This window comes from Eubalaena glacialis, chromosome 12 (genome assembly GCF_028564815.1).
Source record: "Eubalaena glacialis isolate mEubGla1 chromosome 12, mEubGla1.1.hap2.+ XY, whole genome shotgun sequence".
Taxonomy (NCBI): Eukaryota; Metazoa; Chordata; class Mammalia; order Artiodactyla; family Balaenidae; genus Eubalaena; species Eubalaena glacialis.
In genome coordinates this window covers 93,920,719-93,941,929 of record NC_083727.1, presented here as the reverse complement: position 1 = coordinate 93,941,929, position 21,211 = coordinate 93,920,719, and the positions used below count along the sequence as shown (strand labels likewise).

General features: G+C 38.8%; 1 protein-coding gene across 1 annotated transcript in view; it reads right to left on the bottom strand.

Annotated features, from left to right (window-relative positions):
- Positions 1-21,211, bottom strand: part of COL19A1 (collagen type XIX alpha 1 chain) — a 322,067-nt gene that overhangs the window by 15,012 nt on the left and 285,844 nt on the right. The window contains exons 19-28 of the mRNA XM_061207711.1: positions 19,377-19,421; positions 13,951-14,013; positions 9,325-9,360; positions 8,374-8,409; positions 8,224-8,277; positions 7,495-7,548; positions 2,510-2,563; positions 1,722-1,811; positions 902-946; positions 718-795 (exon numbers count right to left, since the gene is read on the bottom strand). Of these exons, the coding sequence (XP_061063694.1) occupies positions 718-795; positions 902-946; positions 1,722-1,811; positions 2,510-2,563; positions 7,495-7,548; positions 8,224-8,277; positions 8,374-8,409; positions 9,325-9,360; positions 13,951-14,013; positions 19,377-19,421 (555 nt within the window). The remainder of the gene's footprint in view (positions 1-717; positions 796-901; positions 947-1,721; positions 1,812-2,509; positions 2,564-7,494; positions 7,549-8,223; positions 8,278-8,373; positions 8,410-9,324; positions 9,361-13,950; positions 14,014-19,376; positions 19,422-21,211) is intronic.

Below are 21,211 nucleotides of genomic sequence, written 5' to 3'. Positions count from 1 at the left end.
ATATAACCATTCACTATTTACATCTTCTTTTACCTCTCACGATAATTTCATTTCAAGGCCAATCCCCAAATTAATGTCTTTAGGATACCCATCTATTTCACTTTTCTTGTCCCAAAATCTTTTATCTTTTTTCATAGTAAATAAAAAGTTTTATCTCTTACTGCTATTTAGTCCACAAGTATGCATACAATGGTCATTATCATCATTATTACCCTTATAGCTAAAACACGTCAAAAAACTTTCTATTATTTGTCTTAACTATCAAAAACTATCTCTATTCTCTCTTCTCTAAGATATTACATAGAGATTTTTGATATCATCTCATTTATAGGCACTCCATTCACTTTAAAAGTAACTTTTCATTTTATTCTAATTAAAAACAAACAGTAATATATAATAACCTAATATTGGGCATTCTCATAATCTTACACTCATTTGTACTTTTAAATATATAGAATGGAGGAATAAAGTGTTAAATAACTTCTTCTAATTCAAAATCAGTGTACGTGTGATTAGCATCTGTAAGTCAATAAACAGTGGGTACCTTCTGTGCTTAGGATATAACCACAATGCCCATTAATTCTTGCTCTCTGACTAGCATTTTTTGTATCTCCTCTGACCATTTCACTCTTTTCTCTGTATTCAAATTTGTTGCTGGATTTTATCTCACAACATTGGGTCAACAGGGTTTCAAAAACTTGATTGAATTTCACTTACAGTTCGGCCAGGAATTCCTATCCCTGGGGGGCCTTTGTCACCTGGGGAGCCGTGGATACCTGGCAGTCCTCTTTCTCCCTGTGCAATTAGATGCATCTGTTAGTGTGAGGCTCAAGGGACATGGATTTTCCAGTTATATTTCATTAATTAGTAATTCATTAAAAATTATCTATGATATTTTTACCTTTGGCCCTCGTGGACCAGGTGCTCCAGGATTTCCATCTAATCCCTAAAAGAAAAAGAAGAGAAAAGGAAGTGAACACATTTCTTTTCCTAAAAAGTTTAATTACATCTTAGAAGTCATAACTCAAAAATATTTCATTGCTCTTCATCCTTTTTGAATAAACCTTTTCTGTAAAATAGTAAGGAAGAGGGAACACAAATTTCACTAGGCTATAGATTTTGTATAGTTACTTTAAAATATAAGATGTTTTCATCTTTAAAGTGAGGCATCTGATATTGAGAACTATTTATTACTATTCATATAAAAGGTCAAAGGGGATGAGAAAAAAAGGCAGATGAAACAGGCATATGGGTTGGATTTTCCAGCTATCCAGTTTTCTATGTCCTGGGATTAGCCCAGGCCACAAGGACATTTTTTAAAGATGACCACCTATGGCTATATATGCAGAACCTCTAGAGGGGAAATTTCAGGCAGTTCTTCTGTTTTAAGATATTGTCCAAGGAAGATTTATGGTTTAAAACTAGCATACTTTACTAGGCTTCATAGATCCCTAAATAGTCCCTGCAGAAGCTTCAGGGGCGCCTATGAATCTCCCAAAATTGTATGAAAAATGGTGCGTGTATGTGCATTTTCTTCAGATGAGAGCCCTTTGCTTGCATCAAATTTCCAAAAAGATTAGACCTCTGATCTAAAGAATAAGATGAATACTTCTTTTTCTGCAGACCTAAACATTCCTATGCCTGTGATCTGAAACTGGGAACACACAAACAGTAATTAATCAACTTTCAAAGGAAATATTAGTAAAAGGATTGGTACTTACTGGTTCCCCTGGCAGGCTTTTTCCTGGAGGACCAGCCTCACCTTTTGGACCTGGAAGTCCAGGAGGGCCTATAATCCCACCTGGGTCTCCCTGAGGAAACAAGGTAAGATTCTCACTTCATCACTCAGGTTCATGGTGGGACGTGTAGAGCCAGCAGTTTCCATAGTATTAAGTTGTCATCATAGCCAGTCACACCGCATTCTCTCACCCATTCACTCACTCATTCCACGATGTGTACTGAGCGTCCAATCCACATGGACACTGTTCTGTTATCTTAAGTGCACCTAGATCTTGCGGTGAGCTATGTTACAGTAGGTTTACAGTATCGTGAAATGTATGTACGTGTATAAATAGATATGCAAAAAATATACAAATCTATTCATATAGTTCTTTAGATGGCCTTTATGTTTTCTTTAAGTTATTCCCAAGTAATGGTTCAGTACTGAAATACTATTTCCATGTAGACATCAAGAAACAGGTCCTGAGAGACTGAGACTTCTTAGGTCTGTACCTGAGTTGTGAGCTGAGCCTGAAACGGGTTTTTTGAGTCCTGAGATCTTCATCTCTAAGGCAGTTCATTTTGTCACATTGCATTTTCAGTGCTGGAACCCGGGCTGCCACAGTGTCCAGGGATGCCACTCATGCCATAGTTTATGTGAATGTCTATCCCCTGCACAATCCCAGCTGCCCTGTCCTGTCCTTTCACTCCCTCAGTGTCCTTATGACCCTCTGTCTCTTCCTCCTACCCAGCTACTTAATATACAAAGTGAGTGAAACGGAAGCTATACCTTTTCTCCCTTAATGCCTTGTTTTCCTGGGATACCATGTTCTCCTGGCAATCCCTAGAAAATTCAGAATAAAAGGGAGAGAGCAATTAGAAAATCTCTTATTGTAATAACATTTCTATCTGTGAGTCTTTGTCAGGAGAACAGAATTTTAACCTGTAAATTACATGGGAATATGTTGATTTTGGTCTGCTGGAGAGAGAAAAACCTTAATGAAAATATGTGGCTTGTTGTTTCAAGTGAGGTAACCTGAATGTAATGAGAAAGAAACTAAATAAGGGAGACCTGAACTAAATGCCCCATCCATATTACTGCCAAAAGGCATGGAAGAATGGTGGCATCACATTATGACTCAGAAAGACAATGGGGTAAATAGAAAATACGCTTTTACTATGATTTGGCAAGAAAGGCTCTTTTATTTCATTCTCTATTTTAGCTCTAGCCACTATCACTTAACGTCATTTCTTGGGCATCTTGTGGCTCCACCTGTGCCACCAGCATTTTGTTTCTTTTTGTAAGATCTCTCCATTAGGTACACCTGCAATGGTCCACTAAATGGCTTGGGGGTGCAACAAAAAGATTTGCTTCATGAAGTGAATGTTCAAAGTACCAAGTGACCAAACGTGCTGAAAGATGAACCCCTGGAGGCTCAGTCAGGGAGCATGGAGAACAGAGCAAGATGTCATGGGGCTGCTCCCAAAGTGATGGGAAAAGGAGAGATTCTAACAGTTGCATGGAGGGTACTCAAATCACGGCCAGATAGACATCAGTGTCAAGAAGTGATGGTCAAGCATTTTTCTCGTTTTGCTCAAGTGAGGATTCATAGTGAGGTTTTGGCTCCCAAGATGTCAGAAGGCTAGGGAGATTGTCCAAGGGACACAAAGCTGATGTGGGGGAATGGATAGGAAAGTGCATTTAGTCAATCAAAAAACAGAAGAATACACATTCTTTTCAAGTGCACATGGAATGTTCTCCAGGATAGATCACATGCTAGGCTGCAAAACAAGTCTCAACAAATATAAGAGAACAGAAATTACATCAAGAATTTTTTTCCATCCAAAATGGTATGAAACTAGAAAATAAAATGGGATAAACACAAAATTGTGGAGACTAAACAACATGCTACTAAAAAAACCAATGTGTAAATGAAGGAATCAAGAGGAAATCAGAAAATACCTCAAGATAAATGAAAATGGAAACACAACTTTCCAAAATCTATGGGATACAGCAAAAGCAGTTCTAAGTTTATGGTGGTATAGGCCTAACTCAACAAACAAGAAAAAATCTCAAATAAACAACCTACCTTCCCATGTAAAGGAATTAGAAAAAGAAGAACAAACAAAACTGAAAGTCTGAAGAAGGAAGGAAATGACAAAGATCAGAGAGGAAATATTAAATAAAATAAAGACCCCAAAACCCCCAAATAATAGACAAGATCAATGAAACGAAGAGCTATGTTTTTTGAAAAGATAAACAAAATTGATAAGCCTTTAGTGAGAGCTCATCAAGAAAAAAAGAGAGAGGACACACATAAACCAAATAAGAAATGAAAGAGGAAAAATGACAACCATTACCACAGAGATACAAAAAATCATAAAAGAATACTACAGTTATATGCCAAAAAATTGGACAACGTAGAAGAAGTGGACAAATTTCTAGAAACACAAAACCTTCCAACACTGAATCAGAAAGTAATTAGACAATTTGAACAGGCTGGTGACTAGTAGTGAAATTGAATTTGCAATAAAAAAAACCTACAGCAAGCAAAAGTCCAGGACTGGAGAGCTTCACAGGTGAATTCTACCAAACATATAATGAAGAGCTAATGCCTTTCCTCCTCAAACTATTCCAAAAAGTTGAAGAGGAGGGAACACTCCCGAATTCATTCTATAGGACCACCATTACTCTGATACCAAAACCAGACAAAGACATTACAAAAAAATAAAATTACAGGCCAATATCTCTGATGAATATAGATGCAAAAATCCTCAACAAAATGTTAGCAAACCGAATTCAAGAATTTATAAAAGGGATGATACACCACAATCAAGTGGTATTTATTCCAGGGATGTAAGGATGGTTCAATATCTGCGAACCAATCTATGTGATGTACCACATTTACAAAAGGAGGGGTAAAAATTATGATTATCTCAAAACATGCAGAAAAAGCACTTCACAAACTTAAACATCCACTCATGATAAATGCTCATCCAAGTTGGTACAGAGGGAACATATCTCAACATCATAAACACCATTTATGACAAACTCAAAGCTAACATCATACTCAGTGGTAAAAAGCTGAAAGCCTTTCCTCTAAAATCAGGAAGAAAATGTGTATGCCCACTCTCACCAGTTCATTTAACATATTATTGGAAGTCCTAGCCACAGCAACCAGACAAGAGAAAGAAATAAAAGGCATCCAAATTGGAAGGAAAGAAGTAAAACTGTCACTCTTTGCAGATGCCATGATACTATATATAGAAAGCTGTAAAGTCTCCACCAAAAAACTATTAGATGTAATAAATGAATTCAGTAATGTTGCAGGATATGAGATTAATATACAGAAATCTGTTGCTTTCCTATACACTAATAATGAAACTATCCAAAAGAGAAAGCAAGAAAATAATCCCATATAAAATTGAATGAAAAAGAATAAAATACCTAGGAATAAACTTAACCAACGAGGTGAAAAATCTATAGTCTAAAAACTATAAAACACTGATGAAGGAAATTGAAGAAGATATAAAGAAATGGAAAGATACCCTGTGTTCATGGATTGAAAGGATTAATACTGTTAAAATGTCCATACAACCCAAAGCAATCTAAAGATTTAATGCATTGCCCAAGACATTTTCCACAGAACTAGGATAAATAATCCTAAAATTTATATGGGACCACAAAAGACATCACATTGCCAAAGCAATCTTGAGAAAAAGAACAAAGCTGGAGATTTCACACTCTCGGACTTCAGATTATATTACAAAGCTACAGTAATCAAAACAGTATGGTACTGGCACAAAAACAGGCACATAGCTCAATGGAACCGAATAGATAGCTCAGAAATAAACCAATTATCAGTCAATTAACCTACGGCAAAGAAAGCAAGAATATACAGTGGAGAAAAGACAATCTCTTCAATAAGTGGTGCTGGGAAAACTAGACAGCTACATGTAAAACAATAAGTTAGAACATTTTCTCACACCATATACAAAAATAAACTCAAACTGAATTAAAGACCTAAAGGTAAGACCTGAAACCATAAAACTCCTAAAAGAAAAAATAGGCAGAACACTCTTTGACATAAATTGTAGCAATATATTTGGATCTGTTTCCTAAGGCAAAGGGAACAAAAGCAAAAATAAACAAATGGGGCCTAATTAAACTTAAAAGCTTTTGCACAGCAAGGGAAACCATTGACAAAATGAAAAGACAATCTACTGAATAGGAGGAAATATTTGCAAATGATATGACTGATAAAGAATTAATATCAAAAACATATAAACAGCTCATAAAACTCAATATTAAGAAAAACAAACAACCTGATTTAAGAAATGGGCAGAAGACCTGAATAGACATTTTTCCAAAGACATACAGATGGCCAACAAGCACATGAAAAGATGCTCAACATCGTTAATCATCAGGGAAATGCAAATCGAAACCACAATGAGGTATCACCTCACACCTGTTGGAATGGCTATCATCAAAAATTCTACAAGTAACAAGTGTTCGAAAGGATGTGGCAAAAAAGGAACCCTAGTGCACTGTTGGTGGGAATGTAAATTGTTGCAGCCACTAGAGAAATCATTATGGAGGTTCCTCAAAAAACTAAAAATAGAGTTACCTAGTGATCCAGCAATCCCATGCTTGCTTATATATTCAAAGGAAATGAAAACAGTAATTCAAAAAGATACATGCACCCCAATGTTCCTAGCAGCATTATTTATAGTTGTCAAGATATGGAAGCAACCTAAGTGTCCATCAATAGATGAATGGATAAAGAAGATGTCATATACATACACAATGGAATGCTACTCAGCCATAGGAGAGAATGAAATTCTGCCATTTGCAACAGTGTGGATAGACCTAGAGGGTACTGTGCTTTACGAAATATGTCAGATGGAGAAAGACAAATATTGTATGTTATCACGTATATGTGGAATCTAAAAAATAAAACAAATGATTGAATATAACAATATATAACAGACACACAGATACAGAGAACAAACTAGTGGTTACCAGTGGGGGAAAGGGAAGTGGGGAGGAGATAGGGGTAAGGGAATTAAGAAGTGCAAACTACTGTGTATAGAATAAAAAAGCAAGTAGGATACATTGTACAACACAGGAAAAAGAGCCATTATTTTGTAATAACTTTAAATGGTATATAATCAGTAAAAATATTGAATTACCATAATGTACACCTGAAACTAATATAATATTGTAAATCAACTACTTCAATTAAAAAAAGAAAAAAGTACATTTAAACGGTGTGAGGGTGTGTATGTGTGTGTGTGTGTGTGTGTGAGAGAGAGAGAGAGAGAGAGAATTGTGAGCCCAGTAAAGCTAGATTTAATGCAACCTGAGGACCTTTCTCCAATTACATTATATAAATATTTTCAGCCAAAAGACTTGCCCTTTTTGGAGAATGTTGCAAGAATACAACAACAGAAGCTTTAGAAGTATCTTACTTGGATGGAGAATTGAACCAAAAGCCATGCATAATGATGTATAATGGAAATGCTAACTTGGGTTTCAAAGACTGATTTGTTAGGCTAATATTCAAAAGGACCTCGTATGACTATATGAAGATACTAATGTTCTCAATAGCCCCTGACATTAGGTGTGCTCAGTTTTATTGGTAGAGATGACCCATGCCTTTGGAAAATGTAGTATAACTCAGTCACACGAACAGATGTTGATGTTCTTTAAAACATATTTTAGTCTCAATTTAATTTCCAAATATCAAAGACACATGCATCTACTATACATACAGTATCTCCTGGTGGTCCTCTGGGTCCCATAGGGCCTGCGGGTCCTTGCTGACCCTAAATAGAAGGTGATATGTACTTTAATTTGATAAAAATTAGACTGTACCTGAATATATGTAAAACATGGTGTGACCTTTATCTATAGAAAGATCGACTTTCCACCATCCAGCCTCCTCTATATAACACTGAAATGTGCTTTGGGCCTACAAAGATAGTTTCAAGATGTTGTCATTTAAATGAGTCCGTTCTCACAAGTAGGTGAGGCCTGGATAACTTGTCTTACCCACTGGTGGGGACATATCACACGAATCTCTCCAGCACCTCCCAACAGCTGGTCTTCTTTGGGACGCTCCTGTAGAGTCCTGCATGGGCAACTCAAACACTTCTGGGCTGCATAATTTTGGCTTAGGAAACTGAATCCTGAATCCTGTTCTCTTTGAGAATACAGCTCAGGGTCATAGATGTGGCTCACACTGTTTACTCTTAAAGCTTTTAGGATGCTATTGTGAACATGGTCTGAAAAGAGCTTAAAAATCCCACTGTGATCCATAAGGCACAGTTACCATGTATGTAATAAATGCGGCCAAAGTGGGGATCACCATGGAAACATGATAAAGTCTCTGAGAACATTTGTGATGAAAATGAGTGGTCCATCAGAGTTCCTTGTTTTACACAGAAATGGCTATAACTTCAAAATAACATCCTCATTCGTCTCAGTTATTTCTTATATACCTTTAGTCCTGGGCTTCCTATTACACCAGGGGGACTAGGATCTCCAGGCTCGCCCTAAATATATGGGTGGGAAGGAAAGTGAAATGGTTACTTTAATTTTTCACAATCTCTTTATGCTGGAGATGCAAGAGAAGGGTGTCAGGGGATTACCTTTATTCCCTGTGATCCTGTTATTCCGGGTTCTCCCTGTAAATGAAATAAGGACCATACGTGTAATGTTTAAATATGGATGGAGAAGAGCATCTCTAATGCTGCAATTCATCTACTTCCCCACTAGCTGACATACAATAAAGGGGAAAATTATGGAAGACATGATGAGGTCAAGGAGGGTTCATTCTAAAATATGATTTAAAATAATTATTGCTAATACGTAAACAATAATTTCCTATTTTTCTTTCTTCTCTGTAACAGTTTCTTTCCCCAATGTCACTTTTGACACTTTAACCATCATGGTCCATTAGCGGTCACTGAGTTCCCTAATTAGCTGACATTGTTATAATTTGCCGCCCGTTCATCTTGTATCTCAAGAGAACTAAAACTGCAGATGAGGGCGAAAAAGAAAGAGTAGAGTTTAAGTTGATATATCATGGAGATTCTACTTTCAGGTGTATGTATTTAATGGAACAAAAAAACACACAAAAATTAAGCTTACACAAAAGAGGACAATATTGGCTATAATGAGTTTGCTTTTCTTATTTTCCATGACTTATCATTGATCCTTTTTTGTTTGAGAAATTCAATTTGTATCATTAACAAAATTTTTGAAAAAATTCTGTATCTTACATATTAATTTTGTATTTTAAATATCCTTAGTGTATACCTTTCATCAGGTTCATGTCCAGTCACAAATAGTAATAGGTTAAAGAAAATATACACTACCCAAAGCCAATGTTGAAGTGTCATCACATGATAACACTTAACAAGGTTTAAAATTTCTCATTTATCAAAATAAAAGAGTCAAAATTCACAGAGGAAAAAGTAAAATGCTCAGGGAGCTGACCTCATCAAATGTATTAGACTCCAAAGTAAACATACTAGAAATCAGAGAGAAAGAAATCAATGAAGTAGAAAACCCAAGACAGTGATAAAACATCTACTTACTCTATCTCCCTTTTCACCTTTTGTAAAGGGTTCCCCCTAGGAAAATGGGTGGAAAACAGAATCATTTATAAACACGTTTAGAAATAATCTCTCCAAACCTGGATGTGGGTAAATCCTGCAGGCCAAACTCAGACTCCATTGCAAACATGCAGTGATCCAGAATGTCACATTGTCTGCCTATGCAGCTTAGAAGGACCATATGAAAATGAATTAAAAAACCCTTTCATATTTCCAAATGAACAGTAAGTTAATCATTTCAATGTTATTTTGAGAATCCTGAGTGGTTGACAAATTACAATGCCGTCCAAGGCCAAAGCTTCCTCTTGCATGGTTCACATAGAAGATGGTCTCACACACACACACACACACACACACACACAAACACACACACACATCCAATCAGAGGCAGAATGAAGGTGAAGATGCCAGAGTGATCAGTGGAAGGACAATCATTTGAATTTTTCCAGTTACTTAAGTTGGTGCTTAAAAATAGAGTTTAAATTAGTGTTTAAAAATGCAAAATCATTATTTTAAAAATACTTTACTAATTTTCATTTTTCTTTTAATGAAAATGGCTTGAAGCAGTTAATTACTGGGTGAATAACAGTACACGTCTGTGGAACTGACACTAGTTCTTGTTGGGTCTAGGTATGAAGGTCTGGGGAGAGACAGAAGCTTTGAAGGAATGCCTCTTATTCAGTAACACTCTCTCTGTTGTCACTGTGTTACTAACACCACAACCCATCCTTAACACACACACACACACACACACACACACAGAGGCTTCCCCTTATTAACTTCTGTTCTTGAAGGTACGTATCACGATGTCATTTAACCTTCACTACAGGGCTGTGAGGGAGATATTGTCCCATTTCAGGAATGAGGAAAGAGATTCAGAAAGTTTCTGAGTAACTGAGTTACTTCCCCTAAAACAGCATTCACCCACTGTATGTTCCCTTGTTTATCTTGCCTATAAACTCTGTGAATGTAGAGATATAATTCATCTTGACTATCATAGCATCTCTGGGGTACACTATTGGTGTCGAACAAAAGTTTATTAAATTAGGGAATTTAAAGTTTTACAGATATAACAATAACAGCTGACATTTATTGAATAAAACACTTCCACCTGTGTTAATCACTTTATATACGCTAACACAGTTAATCTCTTGTGTCAACAGGGTAGGTACTATGAGTACACTCATTTACAGAGGGGGCATCTGAGGCCCAGAGGAATTAAGTCATTTCCCCAAGGTCACATAATCAGTAAGAGGTCATTGAGGATTTAAACCCAGGCAGCCTGACTTCAATCCCAGGCTTTGCTTGCTCAGTCTGTTTGATTTTATTTGAAGTGTAATTGATTTATTATTTGAATGGACAATAAGATGGATACCATACATTTTTAGTAATTTTAGTAATTTTCTTTTGCATCTGAAAGTCAAGGGCAAGCGTGAGAACCACTATGGTGGGTAGTGCTGCTCTCAAAGGTCCTCTTAGGGACTTGACCTTCAGGTCACTATCGGGAGGGGAGTGGTTACTGAGCAAGCCTCGTGTCCCATGGCCTGGGGACTGTGGGCCCCCATCTTCTCCCTGATGTTTCCAAGCTCCCTGCGGTCATGTGAGGCCAGGCCGCTAGTCCTGACCATGAAATGCGTGCAGAAGTGATGCGTGTCCCCTGAAGGAGCCCACTCATCGTCCCCCAGTCCCGCTTCCCTGGCAGTGGTGGCTGAGAAGGTTGCATCTATCAGATGGCATAGCTCCCGGGTGCTAATCAGCCTGGTGACGGGTTACTGAGGGTCGTGTGGAGCAGGACACCCACTCCTCCCAACCACGCTGGGCAGGCAGCATGAGCGAGAGAAAACCTTTCTTGGGTTAAAAGATAGATATTTCAGGGCTAATTTGTTACGTGGCATAACTTACCTACTCTGACTAATATGACCCATATCTATCCAACATCATTACGTCTCTTATTATTGGATAATTTCTATATATTAGATTAGGGCTTTATATTTTTGCTTTTAGGCTTAATTCTAAAAATAAATTTGATTTTTAAGATAGGAGATGAAGTTAATTAGATGTGAGCAATGGGCAACATTGCTTTTGTAATTGCTTGTTTCTGATTATAGCACATTGCTTATCTAGAACCTCTGTCAAGCCACACTGACTAAAGTAACTGCTTGTAAAAGAAAAAAGAAACAAAATTAGGAGCCTGGTTATCTAGAGACCTGATATTTCGTCCTAGTTCCAATGGCTACTATCTGGGGCAAGTCATTTACATTTTAGAGCCTCTTTTTCCTTATTTATAAAATCCTGGGGTTCAACTAGATGATATTTTAGCTCTGATGTCTAACCTAGTCATGTTCTAAATTTCCTATAACGGGGAACAAACTGCCATTTTAAAATACCATTCAGGCTCCAAATTCAGATTTGGATGAAGACTATTCTTCTGTTTGGGCGTTCCGGTTATGATGCAAAGTTAAGTCCAGATCCTGTTCTGTATTAGAAAGGTTGAGATCACAAAGAGCTAAACTGCTTGGCTAATAATGTAAAATTTGTGTCTTTTCCTGTGGGGGGGTGAGGAGAAAGGCAGGCAAAGATGTGTAAGGGGTGTGGGATAATTCAGGGATTAAGAGGGAACTGACAAGGAGAAAAACTGAGGGGAAAAGAAGCTGGTTTCCCCTGGGTAAGGTAGATGGGGCTAAAGGTAGTCTCAGGGGGTTGGGTCTTGGTGGCAGGATGGAGAACCACAGGGAAACCCTTAGGAACTGTGACATCCTCCAGCGCTTGCTACTCAAAGCATGGTCTAGGGACCCACAGCAGGAGCATGGCCTGGGACTTTGAGAAATACAGCCACTCAGGCTGAAAGCAGCTCTTTTGTCCCTTTCCTGTTTGCCCATTTCTGTTCCCTTCTAAACTTAAAAGAAACTAAATATAAAAATGAGATGACTAAGCAATTGAAACTAACTCCTGACTTGTGCTCTCCTGAATGCACCCCATGCCTTGTCTAACCTGTCGATCCTTTTCCTAGATGAAATGAAGAATTAAGCAGTTAAAAAATGACTAACTCTCCTGCAGGCAGATCACGCGGGCAAGATAACATCTGAAGAAAGAGTCAGCCAGTCTGCATGCAATGGAGAAAGATGCAGAACCCAACCTCCTGCCTCAATGATTCACTGAGATTCTTCCCCCATTTTTCCCTCTAAAAACTGTCATGGCTGAGCAGAATCTTTGGAGTTGGTCTCTTGACACAAGTCCACCATCTTCCCAGATGGCTGGCTTTTCTGACTAAAGCATCTTTCCTTTCTACTGACATTTGCCTCTCGAATTATTGGCTTATGAGCCGTCAGCAGCTGAACGTGGGTTCGGTAAAAAGCCCCAGCCAGACCTGCTGAACTAGGATTAGCATTTCAAAATGATCTTCAGGTAATGTAAGTTCACACTTAGTATGAGAAGTACTGCTCTAACCCATTCAGATTTCTCTCTTCTGCTCTACAAGTCCCAGCTATCCCAGTAGAACTGTAGTAAATCTTAGGGACTGGTCTGTTATGGGTTACACGGCAATTAGGAGAAGGTGAGTGTCAGTGTTCCAGCATGGAGGGGAGACAGTGGGGACCCAGAGAGGTAGGTAAGAGGTGGAAGACGTGCCCGCAAGTGTGGAGTATCAGGAGTGAGCGGGCAGATGGACGGGGCAGCAGACACCGGGCTGGATTTGTGGGACACGTGAGATTTCCCAGAGAGTCCCAGGAAGGGCTGTTACTGGCCTGGATGGAATACTAAGGGCAAGCATGATTCCTGAAGTAGGAGAACTTCGGGGTACGTGAGTGACAGCACTGATTCTAAAGCTGCCTGAAAAATGACTGTCATTGCCAAAGATGCTTCATTTTTAAAAAAAATTAATTTATTTATTTTTGGCTGCCATTGGGTCTTCGTTGCTGTACACGGGCTTTCTCTAGTTGTGGCGAGCGGGGGCTACTCTTCGTTGCGGTGCACGGGCCTCTCATTGCAGTGGCCCCTCTTGTTGCGGAGCACGGGCTCTAGGCGCACTAGCTCAGTAGTTGTGGCACGCGGGCTTCAGTAGTTGTGGCTCACGGGCTCTAGAGCACAGGCTCAGTAGTTGTGGCGCATGGGCTTAGTTGCTCCGCGGCATGTGGGATCTTCCTGGACCAGGGCTCGAACCCGTGTCCCCTGCATTGGCAGGTGGATTCTTAACCACTGTGCCACCAGGGAAGCCCGAAGATGCTTTTATTATTCATTTTAGCTATTATGTTTAGTCATAGCATGGCAGCTTAGTGATTTTTAAACCCTGGGTTCTGGAATCCGCCTACCTAGGAGTGATTCATGGTTTCAGTACTTCCTAGCTGTGTGAACTTACAGAAGTTACTTAACCTCTCTGTGCCTCAGTTTCCTCATCTGAAGAATGGGGGTGATTTTTTAAAAAATGAACTAAGTGAGGTAATACATGTAAAAGACTTAGTACCTTGACTAGAGTACATGCTCAAATATCTGATCTATTGTTCCCTATGGCAGGGGCAACCAAGGTGCATGGAATTGCGGCTGATTAAGAAATATATTTTTAATTCTATCTTTTGGATATTCTTCCTCTGCTCTCAAAGCTAAAATACTTACAGATTCTCCTTTTTCACCTTTAGGGCCAACAGAGCCTGGAAATCCTGGTGGTCCAATTTCACCCTTTCAAGAAAAAGCAGAAGAAAGTTTTTGCAGGAGGCCAGGTGAGTCCTGTTGTGACTGTCAGGGTCAGAGCATTGCCTGTGCCCTTTCTAACCACCGAAATTATCTATTATCCCCCGAGAGGCAATGTGAAGTTCTGAATCCAGTTAGGCTATTCGCATAATAATGTGTTTGTCAGTGCTCCACGATGCCTTTAGGTCTTTCAGAAATCCATAATATTCATTAGGATCTTTAAAATTAATGTGAAACCAAAGTCAATTATTTTTCAAGGAAAGAACATTTAGAGGGAAAAAATTATAATTTCGCTCTACTGTATTTTGTTTTTGCAAAAAAAAAAAAAAAAGAATTTTTGTGGTTTTAAAGACATGAGATAATTTAACTGACACAATAATCCAGACCCATTTTATTTCAGACACTTCTTTCTTTTTTAAGGTTGGGGGAGGTGTAGGGGTGAGGAGTCACAGGAAGAAAAACACATCTCTCCACTGTTTCCAGCACTTATATCACCACTTAAATGTTTGGCTGTGGACAAAGAAGGCATTCTTGTTGATGTGGGGACAGTAGCAACTTAGAAATGCCTAAGCGGTTCTCGTCAAAAATCTTGAGAAGGGATTTGTATGTGACACATAAAGGGAATTTTGAGAAAATAAAATTTTAGAAATAATACTTGTGGCAAGGAAATGTATCGTTAATTAGATTTCAGGAATGTCCCAGCATTGTGCTTCCATTTAAGTGTTAACCAACATTCCTGAATACCAGACAGTTGTTAAATTAAATGCAGCCACTAGAAGTTATGTAATGTTGGTTATTTTCCAATCTCAGGAGCATTTTTGCAAAACAGTGTTCACCATTGCACTTCCAAGTATAGGCCTTTTTTGCCCATCTTGTCTTTTATTTTGAAAAAAATACAAAACACATAAAGTTGAATATGTCAAACCTCCATGGACCACACACCCAAGATGGAAGAAAGAAAAAAATTTATAATCGAAGAAGAAGTTTCAAATTCTCTCTCTCTTCCTGTCCCAGAGAGAGCCACTGTCATGAATTTAGTACTTATGTTTTCAGTCTATATTTTTGCACTTTTACTGCATATGTGGAACCATAAATAATATGTTATTTTGGATATTTAAAACAAATTCTATAGAAGCCATTGTTTGATCTTATATATAATATTCTGTGACTTTTTTCCCCACTCAATGTGGTTTTTAATATCCATCCTCTATTAATAGATATATTTAGATCTAGCTCATTCATTGAACCCTCAGATAGCGTTCTATTGTGTTAATGTATCGGGGTTCATCTAAGCCCTACTGATGGGTATTTGGTTGCCTCTAGCTTTTCTCTATTATAAACAAGACTGCAATGAACATCTTTTTACCTGTCCCCTGCGTGGATATGTTTATGTGTTTATTTTGAATCCTCAAACAACAATCTACCCAAAGTATTTCAAGTACTAGTTTATTACAGCCCTAAAACATTGTTTTATTTCTACATTTCAATCCTAATCAGTATCTTGTGATTTTAGACTAGAGGAAGAGGGAGCTTGTCATATATAATGGACAGACAAAGCCATGTTTTTATTAAGGAGGTGTCTAGATTTGTGGAATATATTTTGTAAATGTAATCTTGATTTTATTAATACAAGTATTTTCCTTTATAGTGTACCATCCAAGCATATAATGTACCATCAGTTTTGCACTTACCATATTGTAGGAGAAGCCATTTTTTTCTACAGATATTGAATTCTATCCATAGTACAAAGAGGAAGAAATTGGTGGAGACATTTAAGGGGCTGATTGCTGTTGGTTTGAAAGAATAAATAAACAATTGGCCTTGTACAAGTGTTAGGCTGTACAGGGTGACCTTCCTATTACCCATTTGATAGGTGCTAAAAGCTCCAGTGCATAGGTGTGATAGGAAAACCTATGCCTAGTAGGTTGCATAAAGTAAATGTAGAAATCAAGGAAAGGGTCTAGAAATTACTGTAAAAGTCATATCTGCTCAATACCAAAGGTAAGGGGAGGGGAATATACTTGGAGGAAGAGTCACTATGTTCACAGCTGCTAAGTATTTGAACCAATGTATACAGGTCTCCATTGAAATGCAGAGGAAGGCCCCAACAGAGGCTTTGGTCCATCTCTGATTGGTATGAAGGGGTGTCCGGGCTTGGAGGAAATCTTAGGGATCAGTTCCCTTATATAAAACTCTACAAACAAAAGCATTTCACACCTGAAGCACAGACACGTATGTTGTTTTTCATAGTTAGAATGGGTGTTCAGTGATTTATCACTGTGGCTATGAGCTGAAAGACAAGTGACGAATTTACTTAGCTTCAGGAAAGGCTGTCATTTAATTTGACACCTTGGATGCTATTTGAAAGGTCTGGCAGTGTTGAGCCTCCATCTTTGCCCTCTGACAACTGCCCTAAAAGACACCGCTAATTTCTCAGGAGTCCTTAGATATTCTGTCACCTATTCCACCGTCTCTATAAAGGAGCAGTTCTCCCCGACTGACCTGCAAACACAGCATCATCCCCTCACCAGATCCCATCAGTCTCAGGTCGTCATTTCAGTCCTGGTAGACTGTTTACATGGATATCATGGTCTCCATCGCCATTTACCATTAAAAGCCGGTAGTGTTCCTTGGTGTTTCTTCCTGTATCTCAGTGTTCTTGATACAGGATTTGGCTGCTAACCTAGGAGTGACTTGTGTATTCATCCTACTGCTGTTTGCATCTGTTCTGGTGCTTCACTGGAAGGCAGGGTTCCAAATGGTAGGCTGGTTTTGTGATTCTACTCTGCCAGCCAGTGCGTTGAGAAGTGATGTATGATACAGCAATAAGTCAGTTATGGGTTGAAATTGTACTTCTGGTTCAATCTTTTATTCTACAAGATAAATTGAGTCTCAGCATTATGGTGGGAGAAGCAAAGATGATCAAGACCGGGTGTTAAGGATGGTAACAACTAACTATTAATATCAAAAAGAGATAAATGATACCTTATGAGAATAAAGAAAGTTTGGAGTGGATGGATAGGAAAGAGCAAAGCATTAGTAAGGGCTTAATATGTGTCAGGTATTGTGCTTTGGGCAAGTTCATCTCATTTGATTTCAATCCTGCCATCAATTCTCTGTGTAGATGTGATTGTGTCCATTTCACAAATGAGGAAACTGACGCTCAGAGAAATAAAGTGTCTTTCCCAAGGAGACAGAGTTGTTAATGGCACAATCAACTTTTGATACCAAAGCCCAGGATCTTTTTAGCACTCAATGGTTCTCCACCCTGGCTGCCAGGTAGAATCACCTGAAGCTCTTTTAAATAATAGCAATATGGACCACCCCCCACCCCCGACTCCACTGCCACCCCAGATCAACCATATACATGGGCTCTGCCCCACATCAGAGTCTCTGGAGATGGAACCTGAGCACTTGTGCTTTCTAAAAGCCCTCAGGGGATTCCAACGTGCAGCCGGAGTTCTGAACCACCAGAGTCCACCAAAGGTTCAAGCAAAGATCTGAAAGAGCAGCTTGAAGGAGCTTTAAATTCTCACTACAGTGACCCATGAGCAGCATTATAATTTTAAGAACAAAAGTATAGATTCAGCCCAGGTACTAAGTGAGTGTGTATAGGTAGAGGTGATTCTACTCTTCTAGCAAATGTGGTGCTTATGTTTTTGAGTTTATCCTATGCATTATTTACTGGCAGAGTCTTTCTCCTTTTAATTAGAATTCTTACAAATCATTTCCTATGGGCATTTATATCAGGTTCTCTGTAGACTCTTCTGGGTTATTTCTTTGGGCAGGAAGAGGGAACAGTCATGCCACTGGCTTTTTCTAATTCCACTTAAGATTCTGAAGCAATTAGAAAAGATTCTGAGCCATAGAAAGGGTCCTTAGAGCTTGAGATACACCTGTTTGACAGAATCAAATTTCTCATCATTGAGGCCTTAAGAATTCCTAAGTAACATATGTTTCCTAATGAACATAGCAAAACCGGGGCCAGCTGTTTTGTTTCAAGAAATGAATCATCATTTAAATACTTTAAAAGTGCCACAACTCTCTTTGCTCAGCTGTCCTAAGTGACAAGCTTTGTGCCTTTCTTTTTTTTTTCTCCTTAGTCTGCATGTGTCCAGCAGTAATTGCTTAAAATATAATGTGTTCCTTATGGTGGTGTAGGAATTCCGTAAGCTATTTGGTTACAGGAAATAATGCTAATGTACTAGCAGTACAATCCAAGACACATAAATGACATTATTGCTGTATAATCAATTTCTGGGATGCCTTTTTAAGAATGTCAAGGTTTTATTTGTTTACTTATTTGCAGGAAATTTCATTTTCAATGGTCAATCTATAAGAAGCCCCTACTTTCTGTTGAGACTATCTTTTAGCAGTTTTTTCTGGTGACGGAGGTATGATCTTGTGAATAGATTGGCTGCACTGATTTATAAGGCACAGAAGTCATATTTTCTTGGATTCATGTTGAAATACCCTGCCCTCAATCATGAGAATTTTTACTGGGTGAATGAATGAAGAGAGAACCCCCAGGCCATGTTCCCGCAGAGTATTTCCAACCTACTTGCCTCTGTCTGTGGATTTAATGTGCATTTTTCCCCCTTTTTAAATTGAAGTATAGTTGATTTACAATGTTGTGTTAGTTTCAGGTGTGCAGCAAAGTGATTCCATTTTACATACATATATATCTATTTTTTCCGATTCTTTTCCCTTATAGGTTATTACAAAATATTGAGTATCGTTCCTGCATTTTTTTTCTCTTGACAGTGGCACGTTCCCACTGAATCCAAGGTCATCCTAACTGCAGGATCAAACAGGAGTGAAACATCTTTTTGACCAGGGAAGGGCATTTGTCATCTTCACAGCTAATATAATTAAACCCGTGAACGATGATGATGAGAAGGCAATGCGAATTCGTCAGTATTTTAATTGTAAAGCTGTTTTGAAATAATTACTTGGTTAAACCGAGACTGTACATGATAAAACCCCACCCAAAAATGCTCCCATGACAGCTTATGTTTGGACACTTAAGAAAACACAAAAATAGCGAGCCTCAGGCATCGAGTCAAAGGGCCTTTCAGATTGTTTTCGCCGCCTACATGGATCCATGAAACAGCTAATTAAAAACCGAAACATGTGTCCTAATTTCATTTACCTGTGACAGCTATTTCCCCTCGATGTGGACGTGTTTGTTCCCTTCCTGTAGGCAGCCACTCAGGGCCTTCTCTAGGAGGCCAGGGAGGCTCGTGCCCACTGCAGGCTGACTTGGAGCCCGCGGGGCAGCGGGACGGCCCTGACGTGTGAATGGGTGAGTTGGTGTAAGATGTTTTTACTCACTTTGCAAATTTGATTACCTTCTCTCCTTTTGGGCCACCAGCTCCATGCTCACCAAGGTTTCCCTAGGTAAACATAACACAAATAAAAAGACAAAAATCCATTTATTTTTAATACATTCAGTCCCTAATTAAACATAGAAATAGTGAGATAACAGCACAGTAACAGCTTTTTATGGATATCAATTTAATCCCATTTGCCTCTCTCACGTTCTGTCAAATATTCCTGAAAAGCTCTAACTATTGAGACCCTACCTATCCTTGTTGTGACATCCCCCCAGGAGGTGACGCTGGAGAAATACACGTCTCCAGGGGTGAATTAGCAATACTTCAAATGAACGCCCAGCAGCCTCACTCAGTGCCCATCCACTCCACTGACAGGACTGTCTAACGCTAGCAGTGATATCCTTGTTGCTCAGTGTAATGGACATTCCATTCACTGCCCTCTTGGCTGCACTTGGCACGTCATGACTTGTATCCCACACATTCTCCTGTTTCCTCCTGTCTCTCTGACCTCTCCTCCCACACCATCTCCTAAATGGTCAAGGTTGGACCTCCTCAGGACTGGGTCCAGCTCTCTTGTTGTGACTCAACGTTTTGTCCCAGGTGCTCTTATCTACCCCACAGCTTAGGCATCATCTACACCAAGAAAGACAAATTTGTAAACCCAGCACACGTCTCCCTTCTGGGTTTTGACCCCTATATCTAATTTTCTACTTGACATATCACTTGTGAATTCTAGAAGAGATTTATATTCGACAAGTTCAAAACTGAATTAAAAAATACAACAAATACAGGCAATATAAGTGAGAAAGATGAGAATATCACATTGTTAACATTTGTTAGTCCAGAAGGGGGAGAATGATAATTAACTTCTTCCTAATATATCTCTGCAGTTTGACTTGTTAAAATGAGTGGTAATTTCATTTTATAATTGAAAAAAATCAAGGAAAGAAAGTCTGAATTCATCCTCTCCCGTCTGTAGAGCTCTTTCTTCTTCCATCTGGGTGTCGTTGTTAACTCTGCCCTCCTCTATTCCTCGAGGACAATGTCATCCGGTCTGGTCGCCTCTGTCCCCAAATCTCTTCTCTCCATTCTACTCGCCTTCACTGGGAAGGCCACCATCACATCTTGCCAGGATCATTGCAATGGCTCTCTCATTGGCCCTATAATCCCCTCTTGCTCCCCTCCCCACCATACGTTCTCTATAGAAGGTCGGAGAGTGATCTTTAAATGACATTCTGACCTCCTTCCTTCAAAACCTTAGCAGAGTCATATTAAAGTCTTCTCTCAGCTCTTCAAATGGACCGAGATCCTTCCCGTCCCTCCCTGTAGTTCCCCACACTGTCCTCTTTGTCTGGTTAGCAACCTCTCAACCCTCAGGGCTCAACTATTGAGATAAAATGCTTCCTGTGGGTCTCCAGCCAGGTTCTCCTCATACCTTCCCATTGGACATGGTGTTTCTCCTTCATAATACTAACATTTAAAATGTTGTGTTTGTTTAAAAATTCTTGCACCTCTTGCATTGGCATGTAAGGTCCATGATGGCCTGGAACTGAACGGCTGTCCCATGCCTAGTGCCTTAGCTAACGTATAGGAAGCACTCAACAAGTATTTGTTGAATAAATATGCCAATGATTCTGACTTACATGTTTTTTTCCCATTAACTTTTTTTTTAAATTAAAAATACATATGTTGGTAGAGAAAATGCGAAGTACAGAAATGTTTCAACAACAAAAATACACAGAGGCACTGGTTCAGATCACTGTTGCTACAGTTTAACGTTTTAAATGTGCTTCCATGTTACTCATGCTACTCCAATTAAAAATAAATAGTTTATGACTGCTGTTATTACT